This window comes from Nothoprocta perdicaria, unplaced genomic scaffold, assembly GCF_003342845.1.
Source record: "Nothoprocta perdicaria isolate Ctin4 unplaced genomic scaffold, notPer1 scaffold_80, whole genome shotgun sequence".
NCBI classification, from domain to species: domain Eukaryota; kingdom Metazoa; phylum Chordata; class Aves; order Tinamiformes; family Tinamidae; genus Nothoprocta; species Nothoprocta perdicaria.
This window is the reverse complement of record NW_020456088.1, coordinates 458566-484235: the sequence shown is the minus strand read 5'-3', so window position 1 is coordinate 484235 and position 25670 is coordinate 458566. Positions and strand designations below refer to the sequence as shown.

Here is a 25670-nt window from a genome sequence, read left to right as displayed (position 1 = left end):
AATTTATCTTGTGACACTAGGAAGCCTCATGATCCTGTTCCCTGCCATGTTGCAAGCAGACACAAAATACTATCACTCTAGGTGCCTGCCAAGGTGCATGAAAACTTGGAGGGGACAGACAGGAACATGCTTGGAGGACATTTCCTTTCCACCAGCTGCTCTACTCCGCTCAACCTGCTTATAGGCTGCCTGGGTGCAAGAAGAGTGAACTTAGAAAACCCCTCATTGCAGGCTGGCCTTACCAGGGGCTACAAAATCTGAATTCAGAAGGACGCTCGGAAAATGCTATAGATGGGAGGACCGAGTGTGAACCTGGGCAGGAGGAAGGCAACAAGGGCACCCCCTGCACTGCTCACCATCGCCGCAGCAGCCCCTGCCTTCTTCCTACCTGCTTATACCTCAGCCATGGCCCGTTCTGCTAAGACGGGGATTATAAAAGACCTGTCGTTGGAACTGTTGGCGCTGACCTGGATCATCTGCCCGGACGGAGCGGCTGGGCTGCCCGACCAGGCAGGGGGAGATCCTGCAGCTGAGGGGGGTGACGAGCAGCTGGAGAGGGCTGAAAGAAATAAACTCTTCACCCAGCTCAGCTGCAGCCAGGACAGGATGTGTGACGGCAACCGAAGACATAGGAGATAATTATTCTACTCTGCTTGGCACCCGTGAGGCCTCAGCTGGAGTAACGTCCAGTTTTGGGCACTGCACTGTAAGAAAAATGTAGACAAACTGGAGGGAGTCCAGGAGAGAGACATGAGAAATATTGGAGGCAGAGAATGAACAACCTAGGAGGAAATGTTGAAAGGATTGTTTGTTTAGTCTGGGCACAGCCGAGTCTAGCGGAGAGACATGATAAAAATCTTGCAATACGTTAAAGTTTATTGTAAGGATAGTGATAAATCTTTCCCCATGGGCCCTGGGGGATCAGGAAGGAAGGAACTAGCTTCATATGCAGCAGGGAAAGTTTAGGTTTGACATGAGGAAAAACTTTCTAGATAAGAGGGTAATGAAGCACAGCTAGCTGGGGAATGCATGGGTCTTGTTAAAATTCATAATAAATGCACTTTGGTTTAATAATGAATATTGGAAGAATAAAGATGTTTTTTATTTAAAGACCCATTCTGGGCTAATGCCTGGAACAGGATTTCTAAACTTCTATGTGCAGTTGTGTTGATGCACTCGCAAGAAATAGCCCTGGAACTGTCAGCTTTGGAGCAGATACCCTTTTTCCATGATCTGTGCATATAAAACCTCAAATCATGGGACCAGTCACTTATGGTGGGATCGCTACATACTGCAACCATCGGAATAGGCAATCATATAATATGCAGAATGTGTATAAAATTCTGTAAGTTCAGGCTCAATGTTTCTCTTAGGATTTCATTTTTGGCCACGCTGTGTTTTTTTCTTTGCAGGTTTGTATCCCATATCTTTAATCCGTTCTCTGTAGATTTGCCGTATGTGCATGGCTAGAGAGATATTCACCGAGAGCTGTTAATCCTTTGAGTGTTTCTACATCATACAGCATATGTCCAGCGAAAGCAGTTCTGTGGGTTTAAGGACCTTCCCCGATCCTCCTGTGACCAGAACCACAAATCTGTGCCATGTTTTTCTCATCCCAGTGACTTCCCAGGATGCGGATTGGGTTGTCTTTCACAACAGAGAATCCAAGAACTTCATATTCTCATAAATTCAGTCTGACATGTTTAAGTGTAAAAGAGAAACAGAAGGTTGCTTTAAAGGCAAGATGTGGAGGTAGGAAGTTGGCACACACAGATCCCATCCTTGGTCTTCAGACTTGTTACTTGTAGAGGTCAAAATCTATGAAATTTTCCCTGAATCTTATGACAGAATATGGATTTTTCTCATGAAATAAAGTCTACTAAGGAATGCATTTGTTGCAGATTGCACTTGTTAGTATTAACACATTTGAATTTTTTAAGTGTGGCCTTATGTATGAGTATTTTGGGTTTCTAGTGCTTGGTTTGAATCCAGTTGCAAAATCTGCAAACTTGCCCGTATGTGTGCTTAACCTTCACGCCATCTTGAGATAATTTGTTATCTACACACGAGCACTAAGCAAGAAACCTGGAATCACGGCTCATGTGAAACAGCTCGAGTATTCTGAGCACTGGTAGCATTAACCCTGACTAATTTTTAAAGAGCACACTCGCTGGGGTGCCGGAGCAGCACAAATCACCAAAACAAAGTAGCCAGTCAAGCTAGGTTATATCTGCTGGGCCTGCCACAAAAGCAGAAACCACCCACAGTGTATTGGTTAACATTAATTAATTAATAATTTCTTTACATTTCTCTGCAAAAGATAGGTGTCTACAGCGTCTGCCACACAGAACCAAGACGTGGTTGCTCTTGTCTATTGAAACACAGCTGTGGAAGGAGCCCATATGTCACGCGGCAAGGTAGCAGGAGAACTTCTGGAGCGGGTTTGAGCTTGTAGCTTGGGGATCAGGGTTACCCTGTGCTCTCAGCACCTCTCGTTAGAGCTGCCGCAGTGTGAAAGGTTCATTAGGAAGGGAGGAGAACATGGGAAAGGCGGAAAGGGTGGAAAGGGGCAACTCATCACCTGCCCTAACTTAGATATTGAACAATTGGACTTCAAAGGCTCTGTTAGTCACCTCCGGCTCCATTTACGGTTGGTGGAAAAGAAGAGGAGCTCCAGAGAGACAGTCTCCTCCTTTCAGGACAAGAAATGCCTGTTTCTCTGCTGCCTGTGTGAGACACCTAGATATCCATCTACTGGAGATGCGAAGGTGGCTGAGGTGACCCCGCATGGTCTGCTGGTTACGGCACTTAGGTGGGAGGAGGGCGAGTTGTGGCCTCTGCTCCAGGGACACCTTAAGGACTTTGTATAAACCAGGGGTCACGCAGCCATGTTGCTCCAAGCACTAGGGAAATCACAGCCTCCCCTCCTCCTCCTAGGCAGCCTTATCAGCGTGGGGAAGGTGTCGCCGAGGTGTGGGGTGGAACACCCTCGCACGGGCGCAGAAGTTCAGCCCGCGGTGTGCGCTGCCGGGGGGCAGCGGCCTGAAGGAGGCGGCTGCCGCGTGCGCGGTCCCGGCGTCGCCTGCGAGGCAGTGGTGACTCCGGCACCGCTTGTAAAGGGGCAAATTCTCGGCGTGCGCTTCGGCCAGGCTCCAGACGGCCGGTCGCGTTAGGGGGGCTGCACTAGGAGCCGGGTCGGGGGCCCAGCTGGCTTCAGAAGGGAGCTGGGTGCCAAGCGCCGCAGTCCAGGCAGGCCGAGGCGCTTCCCCACCGCGGAGGCAGCGACGTTCGAGGCTGCTTCAAAGGCCTCCTCAGTCCTCCCCACCAGACAGCGAGGCAGAGCAAAGCTGACGTGTCCCCCAGTGGGACAGCAACCCACGTCCTCGCTGCCGTTCTCCTGGGTCTCTGCCAGGCTCCCTGCAGGGCTGAGGCGCCGGCCCAAGGGACGGCAGCAGCGACAGGGCCCCGGAGCCGCCATGGGCGCTGAGGCCTGCACTGAGGCCACACGGGGAGCAACACAACCCGTCACACGGAGAGGAGAGAAGGATTTAGCTTGGAGGCCCTCCGACGTGTCCTACACACCAGCACCAGGAGCTGACGCTTCACCACGCTGCCTTTCACGGCTTCTCGCTGGCAGGCGCCATTGAACGGCGGGTGTCTTGTCAGAGGGTCTCTGGTCTCCTGTCTGCCTCAGAGCTCAGAGGAGCTCCAGGAGCTCCTCAGCTGCCATAAGGACACAAGCTCGTCAGCTGTGCGCGTGCATGTCCCACAGCGCCCGCACGTGCGTGTCCCACAGCGCCCGCGAGGTCGCTCTTCGCTCCCGCTGCACGGAGCATCCCGCTCCCTGCTGCACCCATCAGGCTGCACTGGGGCCTCATCTGTGTTTAATTCAGCCTAAAGAACGGGAATCCTTTTCCTTTGGAAAGCAAAATCCTTTGGCACTGTAATGAGACCAAACCCATTTTTGCTACTTTTACGGCCCTCTGATAGTTTTTCCACATTTCACCTGGGACCAGCTCCCAATGCTTTCCACAAATTTGACCAACTCCCTCAAGTGTCTGTCAGGATCAGGATTCATTTTCCCACTGGTATTATGCTTACTCCGAACAAACTCCCCCACCTTGCTATTTAACTTATTTAATTCATTTTTTCAGCACGGACATGGGCAAGCGAGTGTGGATCCCGTGAATTGCCTGCGTCGGGCTCGGAGGCGCCGCTGAATCCAAACGTCGAGCGGAGAGCAGCTGGTTAAGGTGGGATTTGAAAAGCAGTCATAGGATAAACAGGTTGCAACGTTAAGCACCCTCTGAGGAGGAAGCGGTGTGCAGCATATGTTCTTACTTTGGAAGGTATTTAAAAAAAAACCCACTTTAATAGACCCTGTACTGGCTTGTGCTCATGGAGCTGTTAATTAATTAAATAACTATATGTGAATGGCATCCATTGGGAAAGAGGCTCACAGCTTCCAGATGCCAGTTATTGGCCCCGTTATGGGCCTAAAACTATTACAGTAAATCATTGGAAGCTCCGAGACGAGCTGGCACAGGATTGCTGCGAGGAAGGATGGAGCTGTTCTCGCTTGTGCCGTTTTGTGCCAGTTTTTATCTAGTGAGATTAATTACTGCTTGCAGACGTGCAAGTCCGAGCTGTGAGATACTAAAGAATATTCCATCAATGGAATGGAGACATGCTGAAAAAGGGTTTTAAAACTTCTGGGTGTTGATGGAGAGGTAGGAGTTGGAAGAGATAAAGAGCAATGTCTGATTTTGATTTTTTTTAAAGGCCCAATATGTAGAGAGGCTGTGGTGAGTTCCCCTTGTGTGCTCTGGAATACTCAGAGGACATCAAAGCTCATCACTACCACCCTGGTGCCAGGTAAGCAAACAGTTTTTCAAATCAAAACCAATTGTTTAAGGCAGCTATTCTAAATACAAAACCAACCAGAAAGGTTGATTTAAAAAAAGTTATTATATAATCTTTTAAAACCTTTTAACCTACATCCTCTGCTGGGAGGAGAACATTTCCTGCCATTCAATGGCAGCCTGGGATCTATGACCTAGAGCAGAAGGTGTTTTTTTTTTTTTTTTTTTCTTTTTTCTTTTTTCTCTTTCATTAATTAACAAGCTACAAATTTTTAATGTCAGATGATGACTATGGATCTTGCTGCCTCTTTAGAAAGGGCTGTAAGTGAGAGAACCACTGAGCCACCTATGTCAGCCCTTACCTGAACAGGCTGTCCCTTGAAGATCTTCTTGACCACTTTAATTCCACAAGTTGAATACAGGAGGGCCAATCCTGGCACTGCTTACACAGATTCCCCAAAAATTAGTTCTTAGACACACCAAACAGGCACTTCCACGTAGGAATCCTTCCTTCCACAGCTGGAATCCTCCCACAGCTGGGTGAGGCTAGCTAAGCACATAGACCCTGAGGTCTTATGGTCCCGACTGCACATAATCCTCTCCTGCATGATTTAGAGGAGCTTTCACGTAAAACCAAGCTCTGCTGTTGCAGACTTGCTGGCCCAGATTAGGCCACTTGCTTGGAGGTAGATGTCCCTGTGCTCCGCTGCGGTGTGTGGGACTGACCCGATTGAAAGGTGAAGATTCACTTATTATTGGGGCATGACAAATTGAGGAACCATCCTGCAGGCTGGTCTCTGAGCAGATCTTTGTCTTCCCATGGCTCTGACAGGGCTGTATAAGGCGATGGGTCTGAACTGGGTCTTGTAGTTGCCAAACGAGCAATAGAGCTATGGAAAGGGTGGAAAAAATGTGTTTATATGTGTCCAGGTACCTAAGATTTGGGAGGGAGCTCTGGGACCTACAGCACCTCTACTGAAACCCAAGGACAGACTTTGTCCATAGGACAACATTCCCCAGTACAGGAACGCTGCCTTTTCTCTTGTTAAACAAAAACAAGTTACTTCTAGGATCTTGGTTCTGATGAGGGGAGTGTCACCACGTGTCCAATGTCAGTTGAGCCAAGAGCAGCTCCGTGCTCGTCTCCCATTCCCTCTCTGCAACCACAAGGGACTCCCCTTGGCTTGAGTGGGAATGGGAGGGAATGCAATCACCAAGCAAAAATGCTCTTACTTTATAGCTTAACATTACGTAGGCAGCAGTTATGCTTTCCTAATGAACAAGGCATCTCTGTAGACTCCTACACTGGCCCATCCTGTGCAGTGGAGGAAACAAAATGGAGACAGTAAAAACGCAGCTACTTTTTAATCATGTTCCAGGTTACTATATTTTTCTGGGTGTTTTGAGTGAAACATCTACACCAAAAAGCTGAGTGTGCTGAACACGATGGCTACGCTTGCCAGGAAAGAGCTCTGAGCGAGCAGGGTACAGAAAGTGCAGGAGACTGGCAAAAGGTTACAGAGCTCTTCACATTCCCATCAGGGATTTTGAGGGAGAACAAGGTGGATGGAATACAAGCTGTTACGGCACGGAAATGGGCACTCACCAATATGGAGTGAACCTGGGGATGCCCCTACAGACCTTCAAATCACAGTGTAAAGTCAACAGCGACTGTCAAGATCTCAATCTTTTCCTCCCCAATCAGGAGCAATATCAGCTCCATGCGTGCACGCTCTTCACTATCCACTGCAGTGGATTCTTCGTGCCCTCTCCTCAGTATTTTGGGAAAGAAACAGGAGAAAGGGAACCAGAGATATTCTAATAGGATGATCATACAGTTCAACTGTGAATTTCACCTTTCCACTGAGAGGAGTAAGGGACTGGTGTTAGAAATGTGGTTCTGCTGCACACGTTTGGATAGACACAGCTGCAGAAAAGCTTTGGGGACAGATGCAAAGTCCAGCGTGACTTCGTGAAGATGGATGCCCACCCTTAACTTTAAACATAGGTTTTCCCATCTAATTCCCTGGAATCGTTTATATAGTGAACAAACACATGCGTGAGCCTTTCTAGAAACAGGGGAATGTAAATCAGAGTATCAAAACAGCTATGCAAATACATACTTTCTGTACAATGAAATGGGGGAATTTAAATGTACCTATGAGCTCGCAGTGCTCCCTCCTTTGCTAAAAAGGAATAGATAAAATCTAGGCCACGCTGTCAAAGGACAGGGTGTTACTGCTTGTATGTGGGGGTGTTTCCAGCTACCCACAGTGCAGACGAGTCATTTGCATCCATTATGTTAATTAAACAATTTGCTGGAGTTTGGCTTGTGGTGGATTGGCAGGAGGGAACTCCAACCCAGGTTCCGTGGTGGGGATCCCTCGCACCGCACTGAGGACCCGGAGCCAGGCCAGTAAGGTGGTACACACAGTCATGGGCCTCTGTTGAGCATTTTCGTGCAAAGTCCAACTTAAGCAATGCAGTTATGGCAAGACAAAGGAAACTGGTAAAAAAGACCAAGATCTACATTACTTAAAGTCTGCAATAGGCAAGATATCCTAGGCTGGTTATAAGTAATGAGTTATCATTCAAAGGGTGGCGTGTCCAAACTAGTAAGGCCTTCAAAATCAGTTATTCGTCTTTAATTTTATTTATATTCACATGGGAAATCTTTCTATCTGTTTTGGCTGTATCTGCCCCTTCACTTTGTTTTAGGTCTGCTTTTCCTGATAGGGTTATGGTCTAGCTTATGTTGCAGCCATTAGCATTTAAATCAGTAGGTTGCTCCCGAGTGCTTGTATTTGTGTTTATGTTTGTGAATGTGAATGCAAACTTCCAGCAAATACCCAAGTCATGACTTGATCTGGTGGATGGAGATGGACGTGGACCCAACCTGCAGCACTGGCCTTCTCCATCCTGTGGCCCTATTTGTGCCATGCTGCACTGTACTCACACCTGCAAGTCCTGGGTTTGCTGAACTACAACAGAGTGTTGAGCTTCGCTGCTGCCCAGCAGGTCTTTCGGCAAGTTGTGTGTTCAAGTATCTTCCAACTTACCTTTCAGGCACTAAAAAATGATACTTGGCATTTGAATAAGGCCACCAGCTATGTCTATACAAAGTGAAGTCCATAGGCAGGGGAACTAAGGGTTTTATCCAATTACAACACTCTAGAATTGCAGGGTTTTGGTTCAATACTGTGCACTGATCTCCCTTTTCTTCTGTACTCAAAATCTTTTGTCACCCTACACAGGATTATCATGATCTGCTTTTGAGCATCAAAACCAACAAACTAATGAGGAGACCTGTGGGGAAAAGTCCTCTGGGAGGCTCCACTGGCTACTTGAGTCTCTGCTTCCATTTATTTTATTTCACAACAGGTTTCTTTTGGCACGAGGAGAGCTCAGCTCTGAACTTAGTTGCACGGCTTCGGACAGGAAAGCTGGAACTGAAGACCACAGGGTAAGATAATTTGCCTAGCATTCCGTTCCCATTAACTTAGTGGAGCTCGAGGCTTTCCCCCAAATGTTGACTGTTCTGCTTTGTAGGACGATGGCTTTCCTGCATGAAATTCTACAGTGCCCTCTGTCCTATCTGTGTGTTGATGTCATTCACCCCAAGAATTCTAGAGTCAGCTGAAAATATGCTCTAGTCTGGGAATGAACTAGCACTTTGCTTTTAGTACATCTGACCCCACAACTACACTAACTGGGTTTTTGAATGAGAAACTGGAAACCTACCTGGTTCCCAAGAGTAATGGTTTTGGCTTCAGATAAGTGACACTGATGTTCTTCGAGTGACAACAGTGACACTGAGATTCTGCAAGCAGAGGTTTGGATATCAGTCATGTACCAGTCATATAAATATGGGGAACTCTGGACATTTTCAAACTTTAGTTTTTGTAATATTCTCTCCTAAAACAAAGCTTTTTCATTTGTTGTACCTTTATTTTACTATAAGTTAGACCTTGCTTTTGGAGGAGACATCAAAAGGGAGAATCAGCCTTGGTGTTCCCCGTCTGCACGTTTCCCTCTTCAGGCTGTAATTCAGTGCTGCTGGATATGTAAAAGTGAAGGCTCAGAGCGAGGAGTTCAAAGTTTTTCCTTGGCTTTCAGACATTGCAGAATCCTGGTCTCTGTATTCCAGTGTGTTTATTTAAATATTGGTCTGTCTACATAGGGCTCCTCCTGCGGTGTCTCTTAATACTCCTTCCTCATCCTGCCACTGCCAGTGTTATCTCTGATCAATCCAAGAGCAGAACAACCCCACTAGTACAGCACTAACTGGTAACTCAACCATCCAATTTGGAACATGGATTCAGTCCAGAAAACAGCTCCAGAGACTCTGTATCTTTCTTTCCTTAGTCTCTCAACTATCATGTGGGTAGGAAACCAAACACAATATATGATTTACCAGAATAGGAAGCATTGAGAAATTTTGCTTCCTGAAAGACATATTAGCAGTAGCAATACAACCCAAACAACCAAGTAAAGAAAAGGCTTTGAAACAAGTGAAGAAAAGGTTTTGAAATCTCAGCACTCTGTTCTGCAGTTCTGACTCCTTAGTCAAGAAGGTAATCCCAGCTTTATAGCACCGTAATCCTGGCCTTACAGTATCATAATCCTAGCTTTATAGCATTGGGGATAGGCTTCAGTTTCTGTACCTGGAATCCCATTTTCTATTCCCTGTGAGCACTGTCGAAGTTTGGGAGCTGATGCTGTTTTACAGCAAGCTGCAGGTCTCTCTGGGACCAACCTTATTTGTGTGGAGGGAATTGTGCCATGGGGGACCTTGTTTACTTGCTTCTGTAATTGTTTTTTAACAGCCCAGAAAAACATGCTGATAAAATTCTGCAAGGCAAGAGCAGCTTCAGAACTGTTAGAACTGCCTAAGGTTTTACTGAACACAACTCATCCAACTGCCTTTGATAAGATCTCTACTAACATAGGCAGATGTTCTAATCCCATTCATTGCACTGTGCAAACACAGCCTGTATTTGCAACGTAACTGTGGGAGACTCCTAAGTTAGGCCTTTTTTTCTGGACAGGATTGTTTGTTGCAGATGGTATCCACAGGGGCTGAACCCCCAGCACAAGAGATTCAAGAATCATCACAGAATCACAGCGTAATTGAGGTTGGAAGGGACCTCTAGATATCACCCGGTCCAACCCCTCTGCTCCAGCAGGGACACCCAGAGCACGGGGCACAGGGCGGCATCCAGGTGGGTTTGGAGACCTCCAGAGAAGGAGACTCCACAACCTCCCTGGGCAGCCTGTTCCAGGGCTCTGGCACCCTCACAGGAAAGAAGTTCTTCCTCACATGGAGATGGAACCTCCTGTGTTGCAATTTGTACCTGTTACCCCTTGTCCTATCACTGGCCACCACTGAGACTGGGCTCAGTTTTGGTGGAGGCTGGAGGACACTTTGCAGCTGGGGGTCTGGCTTCTGAAGGCAGCTGCGTTCACCCCACCAGGTTGCAGCAGCTCCCGGAGCTGGAAAGTGCAGCTCAGAGGTGCTCGAGGTGCCCATGGCCCTGGGCAGGCAGCACAGCCTGGGGCCACAGCAAAGGTGAGCACCGCGCTGCATCCCGAGCTCCTGTGCGTCCCATGAGGAGCGTGGGCATCGAGGGGACATGTGCCTGGAGATGGATGGGGCATTGAGCAGAGCCCTGGATGCCCACTGCACACGGGAGCCACTTGAACGCATTCCTGTCTCTCAGATGAACTGCTGCTGTGTGAGAACACGTGGTTATTTCACACCAAGATCCTGGTCGCCTCTTGATGCTGTGGGGAGCTGCTAGGGGGGATGCAGAAGCCTTTCCCTTGGCCTTCAGCCAGCACCTCCACAGCCTTGAGCTTCACCTGCTGCCACCTGGACTCCTGCGGCCCTCCTTGGCCTTGTTTTTGTAGCAACAGCCTAAAAAACGCGTCCCTCCTGTATACTCGGACACCACCATTTCTCCTCTTTGATCTTTCCCCAGAAGGCTAGGAGGTCCTTGATATAAGCCCAGCTTAGATGCAGGCGAAACAAGTCTGACAGAAGAGCTGGATTAAAAACTGCAGTGGGTGTGACAACTCCTTGGGAGCAGGAGCGTGCAGAGATGCACAGGATGCCTCTTCACCAGCACCCAGCAAGGAGAGGCCACCTGGTCACTGCTGTCCGTGGGCACCGAGGCCCACACGGGTACACAGAGCTGTTGCCTGGGGTAGGATGCACAGCAGCGTGAGCAAGTACAGGGAGGGCTGCCCACTTCCCCAAGGACGGGCACTTCTTCGAAACCATCCATCCCCATGTGAAATTATTCCAGAGGGCAAATGGAACGAAACCTCCAAAATCACTGAGGGTTCAGATTCAGGTATCTCAGTAGTAGTAAGACTGATGTTGGAGGGTCTGTACACATAAATATGCAGCAAAGCAGGAAACTCCCCACTGCCATCAAAGCTCTGCCCTGATGACAACAGCTGAGAGCTGGTGGTGTTAAGAGTTGACTGGCAGGAAGATACTTGGAACTGCAAGGAGAAAAACAAGAAGGAAAAGTGGCCTGTTTTTGCATTTAATTCCTCCCAAGTCCAGAGGAGCAGGATTTTATGCCATCTTTATAAATTAGCCACATAACAGCTACAGAATTGAGTCCGTCATCTGTTTCATCCCTTGGTGGGAAGAACCTGCAGGTCAACTATGGTCAACGCCTTTATATTTTAAAGCGTGAACATGCCAGACATGTTAGTTAACCGTTCAAGACGATGCTGAGAAGCCTTTTGTCCTGATTCACTTTATTCCTAGCTCGGTGCCGTCGCGCTCTCTCCTCGTAGGCACAGGGCTGGGCAGACCTTTAATTTCAGAGTCTGCCGTGGGGCACTGGAGTTTCCCACCCAGGGACCCCGCAGGCCCATTGGGCTGATGCTCCCTTCTCAGTTCCCAAGATTTTTCCACTGCCAGAGGCTCCCAATTCTCTTCCCGTGGCTCTCCCTCTTTCCAAAGCACACAGCTCCTAAGCTCCTCTACACTTCTTGCAAACACTGGAACTGATGGAGGCCTTTAAACAAGTGAGGGTTCCTGGACCTTCCTCCACGAGCTCCAGGCACGTGGCATGGTGCTCTCCTGTGGTGGGTATTAAGTCTGGCATAAAGGCCATTAGAACAGCCATAGAAAAGAGCTAAAAAAGAGCTAAAATGTCATGTTGTTCCACTCGGTGACACAACCCAAGCCTCGTGCCCAGCAGTCACCACAACGGCCCTGCCTTCAGCCTCTGCCCATCAGTCTTGAGTAAAACACAACCGTGGATACGTTTCCACAGGAGACGTTTCCTGTATCTTCTGCCGCTTCCAGACCATGGAGAATTAAATGTTGGCATCAGTTACATTAGAAAAAGAAAACCTGAATTGCATGTAGTAGAAACGTAGAGCAAGGAAACTGTTATTTGTAATTTATCTGGATATAAAAGCCATTCTTTTCTTTCCAGCTATCTAGAGGCAGACTGGTTTATTTAAAAATAAATCCCACAAATTCCCTCATGTAGCTTTTGCTAAAAAGCACTCTCTAACAAAAATGTGGGGAAAAAGGGTGAACTAGCTCCTCCATATTTCAGTTTTGCTGCTTTAATTCCATGTTGCACACAAAGCACCAGCCAAACAAGCAAAATAACTAAGGAATATACTGAGTTTCTATGCATGCAAAATCCTTAACTTTTTTGATCAATCAGAACTTTGGTTTCATTTTGGTTTAGGCTTTTATTTTACAGTGCAATGCAAAAAAATATAAAACACTTTGCGAGAATATAAAAGCTTTATTTTTTCAGCATAATTTCCACTGTTTTTCTCCCAGAAATATCTTTTAGCAAACATGATTGTAAAAAGCACTTTCTTCACTAGAGTTCTAGTCTCTGATAAAAATGATAAAGACTTCATTTTTTAAGAAGAAATTGTCACGTTTTTCTGTAATTTGAACCTTTAAATATTTATAGCTATATTTACATTATCTTATTTTGTACAAAAAGGGAATTGTGGTTGTACAATAATTCCCAGTTTAAGTGGGGGTTTAAGTTAAACCACCTAACTCTGGTCCAGCCTAGGCTGAAGGTTCAAGACAGAAGTATCCAAATACATGAGAAAAGGTGTAAGATTTCTGAAATAAATAAGGGAAAGAAAGCTTGAGTGAAATGACAAGTGTGCAAAAGCAGCACTGCAGAGATGTCAACAAGTGGAAGTTTGCCCATGACATCTCACACAAAAAGAACTGGAAGAAACGATCAGTCAGCAGGTATAAAGTGAGAAAAGAAAGCTCTTCCACAGAAAGAATAATCAAAGTAAGATCACTGTGAAAAGGCACTGTGGATTTATGGACGATAAACAGGTTAAAGTGGATTAAACAGATTCAGAGAGGGTAGGTTTGAAGAGTGGCCACTAAACACTGTGGTCTGAAGGCCACATCTGGTCAAGCGTTCCCTAAATCCAGCGCCGTGGAAGCTGGAGGACATGCCAATAAAAACTGATTTCCCTCTCACACTCTTCCCAAAGCCCTTGGGACTGGCTGCTGTTAGAGGCAGCAGCTTTGAACACTCAGCCAAATCACCTAGATTTCTAATTCTATACACAGCAGTACGGCTACACACTCCCACATACCCAAGTCTGGGTACACACACCTAACTGCACATACGGGAACCGAGACAGACATTCAGGCTGGCTTCAAAAGTCTGGAAATTAAGTGGTAAGATTCTCACAACAGAGTTTTCTGAGGCATCTTCCTCAAAAAGATACCGTGCTAGATACTTCTTCTTAAATATGCATTCTTATTAATAATCTGTTCAATCTAAGCTATAAAGCATGTTGTGCAACATGACTGAACGAATATTGCTGTGAGAAACATTTTCCCCTTGTTCAAGTAATTTAAATTTGTAAGTTAATGTACGTTTTTGTATTATATAATGTACTGTGTGCAATTTTCTTTCTTGTAAAGCACTTTGAAGCTTTCAAAGGGCACTCTAGGTTAATAAATAATATGCTCTCCCTTGCCAGAACTGTAGGGCATTTCCCATAAGTTCTGCATCTCCTTTGCCAGAGTTGCAACATGTTGCATGCCAAATCCTGCACACAAATGTTCTCCATGTGGCAAACAGGTATCGGGAAAGACCAGGCGCATGACATTCCTGGATTCCTAGGAAGCGCGGGAGAAGGGAAAGAAGTAGGAGGGAATAATGAGGGAGGGCAGGGAAGAAATTTATGTTTGTGTCTATGTCTTAGAAAAACCCAACCTTCTTCATTTTCAAAGGGTAAGGCTAGGCTGTTTACTGCACGCAGAACAAACTCACGGGTACACAGGGTTGGGCCTTTTGTTTGCCTTCAGTTATGGAAGCCAGGGCTCCACTTCTGTGGTGGCTTTAGCTTCTTCAAAGCCAGATGTTCGTAGGGGTGAGACCACCTGCAATCCCCGCTTCTCCGGGCACACGGGCACGGGAGCAGCCAGACCTGGAGAAGTCCGGTCTGCTCAGGACTGCTGTGGCTGCACTGTGAAAATGACTCCTCCAGGCAAAGCTGCACATGCATTTCACACACCCCAGGCTACACAGAACAAACCAAGCCCAATATTTATGAAGAGTCAACACTTGTCTTTTTGCAGTCTCCCACACGGACCACTAGGTTCCTATTTCTGTAGCTTGGAAGAGGAGGAGTGAAAAGCATTACGGCCTAGAAATCAAGCCGGTACATTTGGCTGCATACCACGTAGGTTATGTTACTCAAGGATATTAGGAGTTTAAAATGACTTTGTTTTTAATTTTCTCGATTTAATCTCTTTATACACTAACCACAAACAAATCATTTCAACATTCCTCACTAGTTTAGACTGAACTTCTATGGTAATTCAATCATTTTAAGCTTTCTGCCCTTCACTAAACTTTAAGTAAATGGTCACAAAATGTCTTCATCAACCAGAGACAACTAACCAGTTCAAAAGGCACTAATGCTGCGTAAAGCACTGAGATTGCCATTGTTTTAAAAACAAAGAAGCTAAAACTGAACTCCACATTCTGCAATAGTAAATGATCGCTTTACTACGTGCTTTCTTTTGATATCACAAGAAATGATTGAGAAGGCCTTGCTGTTGCCAGAATCAGATTGCTTAGAAAAGAATATCCTGTGCGTTACCATTTGCTGCCATGATTTACAAAGGTAAGGCCTATAGTCTGCATCTGTTTCATGCTGAGGTCTGGGAGAAAAAGAGCTTTCTGCAGAGTTTGTGGATTTCTGCATGATGGTTTGGGTTGTTGCAAACAGGGCTAGGTGATACTCTCGTAGGAGCTTTTCAAGAATTTCGGCACATTTCTTCAGATTCATCTCCTGCAAGTTCAAACTCTCCCCTCCGTTGCTTCTGTCTATCCAGTAAAAAGCTGAGATGCTGTCCAAAACCAGGAGGCAGAGAGAGGGGTGAGTGCAAAACATGTTTTCTAAAGAGTAAAGAGTGAGGAGTAACTGGGTGCTGCTACTGCAGTTAACAAGGAAAAGCCTCCCCAGGCACCGTTTGATCGTTTCTTCCGTGCTCTGCGCCAGTCTGTGCTCAAGAACGGTGACCAGACGGAGCATATCGAAATGATAGTCTGTATCGATGAACATGACTCCCACTTCCAGCCCTCCTCCGGACCTCGGAAGGATGCAGCGGGCTACGAGGTGATAAAGCATTTCTGTCTTTCCCGTTCCTTCTGCACCGTGGAATTCAATGACATCTCCTGTTGCAAAAACAAAGGAGCAAACAGTGAGGTGGGAGCACCTATAGCAGAGAGAGGATTATCAGTGTTCCCTGGGAGGTGCAAGTGCTCGTTGCTTCTGAAAGCTACGCTTGAAAACGATTTTGAGATCCCACAATGTCCAGCTCTAGTTCCAGTTAAACTGGATTACTGCATTTTCATTATAATCACTAACAGAGGACAACTTGCCCACATTTAGTTTTGGGAGTCCTTAAAATTTGTGGTGCTTTTGCAAATAGAACAGAAGTGGAATTCTCCTTCCTCCTTGTCCTTTCTAATACAGTCCTGTCCAAGCAGGGATCACGAAACACAAGCTCAGCTGTTTTGATGATAACCAGTCACAATCGCACTTGTTTTATTGAAGCGTTGATGCTAACTGGAAAATGCTAACTGGAAAATGCCATAAAAATGTTTAAATCCTGGTTAGCATCTACCAAGAGAAATTTCAATTTTCAAGAACGGCCTCTAAAGTGAAGAAACTCGACTTGTGAACCTAGCTTAAAAAAGAGAGTGTCGAAGACATCAGTAGCAATACAAGTTTGGCGACTGGGTTATATGACTATCATTCCCGGAGGGGCTGAAGAGGAAGCTGCTACACAAAGGACTGGCTAAGACACCACACATCTACACTGCAGACACAGAAAGAATAAATAAAGGAGGAGGAGACAGAAGGGGGAAAGAAAAAAGATATGTTGCATGTACAAATCATGGCTACATATCTATTTTTAAAGCACAGATTGGCCTTTAGCTGCTATGTGCATGGCTGCTATGTGCTTGTTCAGTAGCTGTGCACGTCACAAGACACCAGCAGGAGTCTGTGACCAGTAAAGAGAATGTCAGTATATTTATTTAGCACTTATATTCTATGATGATTGCAATACAAAGTTGCTTCTTTTGACTAGGAGGAAATCACACATGACTTTAACTCCAATCAACCATTCTGCCATCTGAAATAGAGGTTCTCTTCTCCTAAATGGACTCAGCTTAACTGCTTGATCATTATGTGTCAATAAAATATATATTACATATACTTAAAACATTAATAAAATCATAATCTATTTCTAAGGAACTGGTTATTTTCTCAGATGTAAATATAAGATGATATGAAGTCTTTTCCTTGGCTTTCTGTCTTAGAGCAGTACCTTAAGAAAAGGTATTATTTGCTCTTTATAAATCTATAATTTAGGAAAATGGATTACTTATTTAGGACATTTTGGATTTTATGCCGAAGGGTAAAGGCACCTGCAGTGAGGGGAACACTTCGATTCTCTCCAGCTGAAGGAAATTTACCCAACTGCAATTGTAGGAAGCTGATAGACTTCTGTGGCCTCGGTAAGTGTAAATGGCTTAACAGCTTTCGACAGGAGGGATGCAGGAACAGATCATTAATTGTAACTTTACTAAAACAAGTTTGTGCCTGCCTGAGTTAACAAGGTTTTTCAAGTCATTACCCAACTTCCAGAGGATGTTGTTTGTTCACAGGTGAATATAATGTCCAGAAGCAGCTTGGGATGAGGGGCAATGGGAAAAAGACTATGCTCTCTTCACACGCTGCAAGCCTCAGAAGCAATCTGCACTCAGGGTAGCCACTCCATCCATTTCAGCGGCACAGCAACCACTTGCCTCTCTGCAATGAAGATCATCACTTCTCCAAAACTGCAGTCTTCTTTTCCTGAACATTGATACCTCAAAATTTATATTTAAAAACCACCATCACAACAAAAACACTTCATTGCCTCCAAAACCTTCGTGGGTCTGGGCTGAATGGCCTTTCCCCACTTTTGAGGTGACAGATGATTGCCCCTCTATCACCTCTATTGCACAGGCCCTCCCCTTCCCCTTGTGCTCAGAGGTGGCAATACCCAAGGAGCAGAGCTCCCTCCTGTCACACACATGGGGCTGCCCATCCAACAGAGCCCAGCTGGGATGTGACCCCAGCTTGGTAAGTCCTCTCAGAGGACACGGTGTGTGTCCTGACAGCCACTGGCTTCTAGGCACAACTTTTCCACCTTGACTGTTTTTTTTTAATCCAGATCCATGACTTGATTGGGCAAAAGTGCCAGGGCAAAAGGACCAGGACCAAAACAAAAGGATTGGCTACATTTATAGCAGAATATGACTTGTTAAAAATAGCCTAGCAACTCTATGCCTATTCACTAGCAGCAGCAGCCAGATCTTAGTCCGATTTCTAAAACTAAAGAAGAAACTAAGAAAAAACTAAATTAAGCAAAAATTGTTCTGCGAAGTGTGCACTTGACTTCATCATTTTAAAATATGTTTTATCAGAAAGTTTTGTGTTACCTCCTGTAAAACTTTATATAAAAGAGCTGTAAGTCCTAGAACACAGAAGGAGTTTTTATTGTCAGAATTAGCATGAATTAAGCAAAAATGATAAACTGAATAAAAACCAAAAATCATTCTTAAAGAATTTCTGTGGTGGTGGTTTGTAAATTTTAGCAGCAAAACAGCTAAGTAGTTTTCAGAGTTTGCTCAGCACTGTTGATCAAGATACCCATCCGGGTTGCAGTGTGACCACGTTAGGCTGACACTCCGAGGAGAGGAACAGTTTGGACAGTAAGAAAACCTCAAGGGAGCAGGGGGTTCTGTGCCTTAGTGATTACCAAAGAGGCTGCCCGCAAGAAGAAGCGGTGCAAGAAAAACAAGAAGCCATTTATAGCAACATCTATAAATGTAAGGTTTAACTTAATTAGGACCCAGGCTGTTGCAGCAAGATAAAGAGGGGAAATTCGTCCTTTTGGATGAGAGCAGACAAAACATGACACAGCAGAGGAAGAAATGTGGCTAATGGTGCTGTCAAAGAGCCTTTGACAGGCAAGGGATCATGGAGGAAACCAAGGCATCAGAACTAGCATTGCTCTACTCATATATTTCCATCTGGAAGTGTTAAAGCACTTTAAAAGAAGCAAAAGTAAAGAGAGTAAAGAGTAAAGTAAGTAAAGGGATATTGTCACAGGACGTAAACAGTCTGGGAGTCAGAATGGGAATGGTCACTTTAACACGGAAGAAAGCTAAAGGGGAACTTTATACTATGCATTGGTGTTGCCTGACATGAATAATACCAACAGGCTTGGCAAAAGATGTAGGAGACAAACGAACTTGGGTAACAGAGACTCATCAGAACAAGGTGGAGAAGTAGAACAATTTCAGATGAAATTCAGCACTGGCAAAATTCAAGAACGCTTTAAGGAACAACTGGGCTAAGGCAGTTCAGTACTTGGCTCAAAGCAACTTCAACTGCACACAAAACCGAGCCCACCCACTGTGGGCAGGCTTAAGAGAACAATAGGGTAAACTAAATAATGCTGAATAAACTTCAATATTAATAAATATATTTTAAACTGAAACAGTGTGCTCAGTCTTGATAATAAATTCAGTGTCATTTTTGAAGTAGTGGAGCCTAAGTTATGCCAGTAATCATTACACTAGCAAATGTTAGTAGAATTACTTTCTGACACTGCAGTTAAAAACTGGCTATTAGAGTACTTGGCAAGAGCTTTGTGGGTGTCACACCATCACATACCTTGAAGTTACCAGGCTAGTAATTTACTATATTGTGGAGAAGTTGTCACTAATATTCCTACCATTCAGAAGTGGGGTAGAAGGGCAAAGTGTTTATTCCAAGCTAATTTGGGGTGTCGCACTCCAGCTGAACATCAGAGCTTAGTACTGACACCCACGCCTTCATACCAGTGGCATAAGGAGAAACATGACTGGCAATAGTGGAAGATTATTAAAAGCTCGTGTCATTTTTGTTCTGTTCCAGAAGAGCTTAAATGCTGTATAATTAATATGCTTATGTGTTCTTAAACATACAGTTCCATACTAATTAGAAGCACTGACTGGAATGTCACGGCAGTACTTACATTAGCTGTGCCTATTTTATGGACAAGAAGAAAACTTCTGACATACACACTATGATGTAACTATGATGTACAGTTTATTGAACCTTTATATATATGTTGCTTTGTTTGAAACACTGCCAGGAAGAATAATTTAAGTTATTGCATTGTTTTAATCCTACACCATTTTACAATAAACAGCTGTTTATTACGGACTTCATGGACAACACAACATGTCAGAGCAACCTAGTAAAAATCAAGTTCATGGCAAATGCAAGGGCCCATCTGCAATAGGGATTTAAGACTGAATAACAAGAAAAAAAAAAAGTCAAAATAACATGTGGCCTCACACAAATAGATGCAGTGTCTATGGCCAAAAACTAACCTGTGGTATTAAAGACAATGCAAAAATTGAAGAAAAGGTGAAGCCCACTTAAACATATACACTTAAAAATCAGTGCTAATATCTTTTGCAGCTCCATTAGTGCCATCCAAAAAGCATGAGCAATTCAGATAATGATTAGTACTCTTTGCTAAAAGCCAAAGAAAACCCAAGAGCTTTGAAAGCTTAATAATAACGTTGGCACAGTGAGGAACTAGCAATGACTTAAAAGGTCCTCCAGCCATCTCAGAATGGAAGTTCTGGAACCTCAATTCTGGAACCTCTGTCACTGCGCAGAAACAAGGCCAGATGATGGAAGTTGGTAACTTTATGAATGGAATTATATAATTCCAGCAACTGTGACAGCAAGGGCTATCCTTGGCTACCAGGAAGGCTTCTTACAGTCTGTCCTAGGAGGATATGCCCAGTTCAGTCTCAACTGTTTGTTTCTTGCATGTAAAGCTCCAAAAAACAAACATACACTGCTGCTTCCTAATTTTTGTGAGGAAACAAAACAGTTCTGAATTGAGAGTAGTTAAACATCCTACTCTGCCCTGCTCACACTATCTTGCCAATATTTTGCTGACCTTTAACTTAGTTACATCATATTTATAATGTCTGCGGGCAGGAATTGTACATTGCTAAAGCCCTAATGTATTCCCAAGTGCTGCAAATACACATGAATGGCTCATAATGGCTACATTTTTAGACTAAGCATCATCTCTACACCCAATTATCACGATTTTTTCTGGTGTTTCTTCTGATCCTCCTATAATTAGTGGAAATTTAAATTGCAGACAAATATGTTGATAATCACGTCAGCCACATACTTTTCACACAAAAACTATTCATATATACGTACAGATATATTTTTCAACAACTGTGGTATCTCACAACTTGATACTTTAAGTTTGCCGTTCATGCATCTTTTTACCATATATTTCTAGGTCTATGTACACATGTACAGCAGTCTCTTCGATGGTGAAATCCATGGAACTTCAAACAAAATTCAAATGAAAAAGTCTGCCTTCTTGAATAATCAAGAAATTACTGAGTTATTTCCTGTTTAAGCTCAGTAATTTCTTTCATTAAAGCATTCAATTCTAATTTAAAAACTTCCAGTAATAAGAGGATCTACCTTACTGCACCACTGGCAAGCAGAGGTGGCCCAATTCTTCTACATTCACTTGAAATTTTTATTTATTCTGTTAAGGAATATGACATTTTGATCATAACATCCTCCATGAAGTCATTCGGCTGATTGATATTTATGTTCATTACAGAATTGTTTCCACAGTTTCATCACCTAAATATAATCCCCATTTGTGGGGCCAAGCGGTAAGGCTTGACGACTTGGATTTAAAAAAAAAAAAAGAAAGAAAAAAACAACCCAACTGTTTCCTCTTGCCCATTTTACTGGCTGATCCAGATCATTTCATATCACTGAGCTCTTTGATATTTACTGAATCTCAAATTTTATGCAAATTTTTACAATGATGATTTTTTGAGTTTAGGCCACTGATAGAAAGCTTACATGAGAGAACCAGGATGAACTTCTGTGAAATGCTACTAGAAATCTACCTAAGTGTTTGGTATTTTCCCATCTACACTTTTTTGATACTTGTGAATTAGATATTTTAAATCCATTTGTTAACATTCACATGTTGATTCTGTATTATTCTATCTAGTTTGCCTAAAACACAAGTGAATTACATCAACACTTAAAATTCTGAATCCAAGGCAAACAAAAGCTCTATTCATATTCTCAGGGCAATATGATGGAGATAAGCATAGTTTTAAACTGACATTTTTCCATAAATAAGATAAAGATACATTTTTACCATGAACAGGAAATCCTTCCTCAGCAAACAGATATGGTTCAAGATTTTTCAGAGAACTTCTGCCCTCAAGTCGTGCAAGCAGCTTTTAAAGAAAAAAAAAAAAGAACAGACATAATGTTAGCCAAAAATAATGGAGCTTGGGAATCAGACACATGAAGAACCAGAGAATTGGAGGTTTTCAGTGACAGGTCTGCCAAAATATTGGTTTGATTTTAAAATGCCTTCATAAATATGTACACAAGCCTATAGTCTGGAATATATGAACACAATGAACACAAGTTTTACCTTACAAGAAGTTATCATACAGATTCTAGTGCAATAAGGAGCTGATACCTTCAGGGAAAATAAAGTTAAAAAAAGAAAAATAAAAGGTACTGATAGAGTAGCAGGAGGGAATGCCTCTGATATGCAGCAGTTCTGCCATTTTACAGAACAAAGGGGAAGAAAATCATCTGTAATAGCCACGATTGCTACAACATGCTGCTGGTTGAGAGGTGGTAGGCTGTATTACCCATTATTACTCTCCTGAGTCAGTCTCAGCTCATTTACAAGTGAAAATATGTGTGTGTGTATATATATATGTCTATGGCCTTCCAGTCCTATTATATCAGAGTTATTTGTTTAAATATAGCATGCATTAAGAGTAGTTAACATACCGAAGGTCTCCAAGATTTTTGTAAAGCAAGTTCATATATGTAAAGCAAGTAAGCATTTGTAAACCACGTTATCCAAAAACCCATCGCAAAGTAGATCTATTTTAAAACAGGTTAGTCCAAGGTTCTTGGACAGTTTTTTAAACTGACAGGTATTTGCGTAACACGTAGACAGGCATTCCCTCAGTCTGTGTTATCTGCAGTTCTGGCATCAATTCATAACCCAAGAATTAACACCTTACAGCACTGCTGGAGATCCTATTCCGCACATACATTAAAACACATGGGAACAGACCCTAATCAGGATGCTCAAAGCCCTGCCATAATGTGTAACCTGCTACCAAATATTCCCATCTCCAAGACACCCCGTTGTCATTTAAAGATTTAAAACGAACAAAATAACCCCGTTCATCTTTCTCTCACTCTCCTTACAGCCCATCATCAATGAGCAGTGAGCACAGCTCTCTGAGCGTGCGCAGCCTTATCTTGCTTTCCTCCCTGCCACATTGATGGGCACCGTTTGCTCGGCATTCTTAAAAGTTGTTTGAACAGTTGTGCGTTTGCCCTTAACAGCCAAATAAACTCCATTAAATGACCCTGAATTTACTTCAAGTGGTCATGACGTGAATCCAAATGTGTCGTTTTCATTGACATTTTAACATTTCCTTCCATTAACAAAACGTCAATGTGTTTGCCTTTGCCTGTTCAGATACACAAGAGTTTTGCGACGCATGCACTGAAGGATCATCAAAACGCTTGAGCTGACCTTGCTCTGGACCTGTGGAGCCTCCTGCCATGCTTCATACATTTGGGCAATGTATAAAGCACACAGTGAGCTCTTGTTTTGGGGAAAAGTAGAACACCGTGATCTGGACAAAGCAAAAAAAAAAAAAAAAACAGATGTATGTATGCAGATAAAAATACAGTGATATATCGCATTTTGGGGCGCATTTGCTGGCAGCCTGCACCAAGCAAGGGCTCTGCCAAGGGTGCACCAGGAAGAAAACGCAAGGCCACCACAGAGGAGAGGCTCTCCCTGTGCCCATGGCCAGAAGGGCTGGCAATCTCTCACTGCTCATCAGGCTGTGGAATCGGGTGGAACAGGAAAACCGCCCCAGGCTGCTGGCTCCTGATGCGCTGCGTTCCTCAGCAATCGGAAGCACCGCTCAGCGACTGCAGCAGCGCGGCCAGAGGCACCACCGGGGCCGTCTGGAAATACCCCACGCCAAGACAAGGTTGCAGGACAGCAACCCAAGCCTTGCACCCTCCTGCCCCCTAATTTCACATTAGCAAGTACATTCTCTATGGAACTTGCTTTATGGAAAACGGAGAGCCTTTGCCTCCTTAGTTACAACCCTTACAATTTACTGCCAGATCTCTGAATCACTGGATTGATCCTTTTAGTTTAAATATGAATCTGTGGTTCCTTAAGTGACAATTTATACATTCACTGTAAATAACTACAGGTGATCACCCCCGGTAGCGCTCGCGTAGGTAAACGTATGGTAATTTGCTGATGATAACACACCTGTGTTTTTATCAAACTTGTATTTACTTCTGAGCTCTGAAGCAGAGGCTCCAAAGGCACTTGCCTCATTACTGTCCCGCTGTGAACAACAGGGTTTCCTGGCAGGAACAGCTCCTGGCATTGCCACCAAACCAAACCTCACTGAACAGAACTGCATCCAGGTAGGATGAGAGGCAGGAATTCTCCAGCTCAAGAGACATTAAAGTTAGTGACAATATGAGTTTTTCAAGGAAGCAAAAGTCATCTAGTATCTTGGCTCTGTTGCAGGCATTTCTCTTTAACTTTTTCATTCCTCTACAAGAGGGACAAGGGAAAAATCTATGGCAACTAGTCTCAATGGTGGAAATCGGATGCCGCTTGCTTTGGTGTGGAAAGCTCACAGGACACAAATGTGGCACTACCAGAAAAAGCCTTCAAATGGGAGGAACTTGGGAAAAATACAATTCCAAATCACATATTAGAGATTTGATTCTGTTATTTAACTGCAGGTGCTCTTAGCTCATAATGCTCTCTTTTTCTACGGAAAAGACTGGCTTGTAGCAACCTACCTCTTAGGAGGTCTCCACTCCTACTATGTGTTCTTGAAAAGTCCAATTACATCACCAAAAATCTTGTACACTTAGGTGGACAGTCACATGCAACAAGCAAGATATATGGCCTAGGCTGGACAAAAACTGGATTAAGCTTTGTTAATGACGAGGCTGACAACATCCAAAAATATTTCAACGTCTTTTATAATTTATCAATTCCATCTTTTTAATAAAGAATTATGCATACAGGCAGCCCATTGACTAATGTATGACATGTATACATATTGGTTTCAACAGAGCTATGCAAAAGTGTAGGCACCCATGTAGGTCTTCTCAGAAGTGAGGTATTACTTCATTAAAATGGTAAAGGCATTCAAATTACATCCTGGAGCTATGTGCGAGGCTGTGAGCTAACCTACGGGCTATTTACAAATATAAACATATCTCAAGCATGAGACAAAACTTAATTTTCAACCACTCTAACCACTCAGACTGCGCTTCTGTAAACCTTGGGCACGAAGACATACGCGAGCAATTCATCATCTGTTTCACTGTGACGTACCCAAGGTGATTTGGGAGAAGTCCTCATTTGTTGCGTTAATTAGGCTGAAGAATAGAGGTACACGACTGCGGTCTGTGCACAACTCCTACCAACACCAGGTCTTCTGTGTGGTCATTAGAGGGAAATACACTTCCAGGGAAATAGGCCTCCTGTTTCAAGAGCTTTCACATCCTGTGCTGTATTAATATATGTTACTTATTCTTTCTCCTGCCAGCCTGTATCAGTCCTTCCATCGCTTGGGGATCCATCACTGCCGCTGGATTCATGCCCTGGATCAGTATTATTGTTACTGAAGTATCAAAAGGGCTTTAAAAGATGGAATTTTAACAAGTAAACGTTGATTTATATGGCACTGTTCCAGCATATTCTGGTACAGCAACAAATGTCAAAGTGATTTAACAACAAAAGCAGCCAACAGGTAAACCACGAAGGCAGCATAAGAGCAAATGTAAAAACAAGTAAGACCCTCTCCAATCCCTTTTTCTAAAGGAGAACAGGCAGTTTTAAGCCTCATACTATTTACTTGAAGCACTAGTACTCTGCATCCCTTAGACCTTTTCCCTCAACGCTCGAACGAGCACAGCGCGAACGGAGGGGACGCCGCAGGGCGCCGCCCGCTGTCCCGGGTGGCCGGGGCCGCTCTGCGGAGCCTCCCCGTGCCGCGGGGCCTCCCCCGGGCCGCGTCGCTCCGCGGCCGCCTCAGCGCCGCCCCC

General features: G+C 44.2%; 1 protein-coding gene and 2 long non-coding RNA genes across 3 annotated transcripts in view; 2 read left to right on the top strand and 1 right to left on the bottom strand.

Annotated features, from left to right (window-relative positions):
* The first annotated feature begins 4217 nt into the window (after nucleotides 1-4217).
* On the top strand, nucleotides 4218-8284 carry LOC112958087. The gene is made up of 3 exons (XR_003251341.1): nucleotides 4218-4253; nucleotides 4783-4875; nucleotides 8244-8284. It is a non-coding gene; the product is annotated as an uncharacterized LOC112958087 (long non-coding RNA).
* An 8-nt stretch (nucleotides 8285-8292) lies between these two features.
* On the top strand, nucleotides 8293-9993 carry LOC112958086. The gene is made up of 2 exons (XR_003251340.1): nucleotides 8293-8325; nucleotides 9911-9993. It is a non-coding gene; the product is annotated as an uncharacterized LOC112958086 (long non-coding RNA).
* Nucleotides 9994-13827: 3834 nt separating this feature from the next.
* XRCC2 (X-ray repair cross complementing 2) overlaps nucleotides 13828-25670 on the bottom strand; it is a 12139-nt gene continuing 296 nt past the window's right edge. The window contains exons 2-3 of the mRNA XM_026051941.1: nucleotides 21685-21766; nucleotides 13828-15583 (exon numbers count right to left, since the gene is read on the bottom strand). Of these exons, the coding sequence (XP_025907726.1) occupies nucleotides 14868-15583; nucleotides 21685-21766 (798 nt within the window). The 3' untranslated portion in view covers nucleotides 13828-14867. The remainder of the gene's footprint in view (nucleotides 15584-21684; nucleotides 21767-25670) is intronic.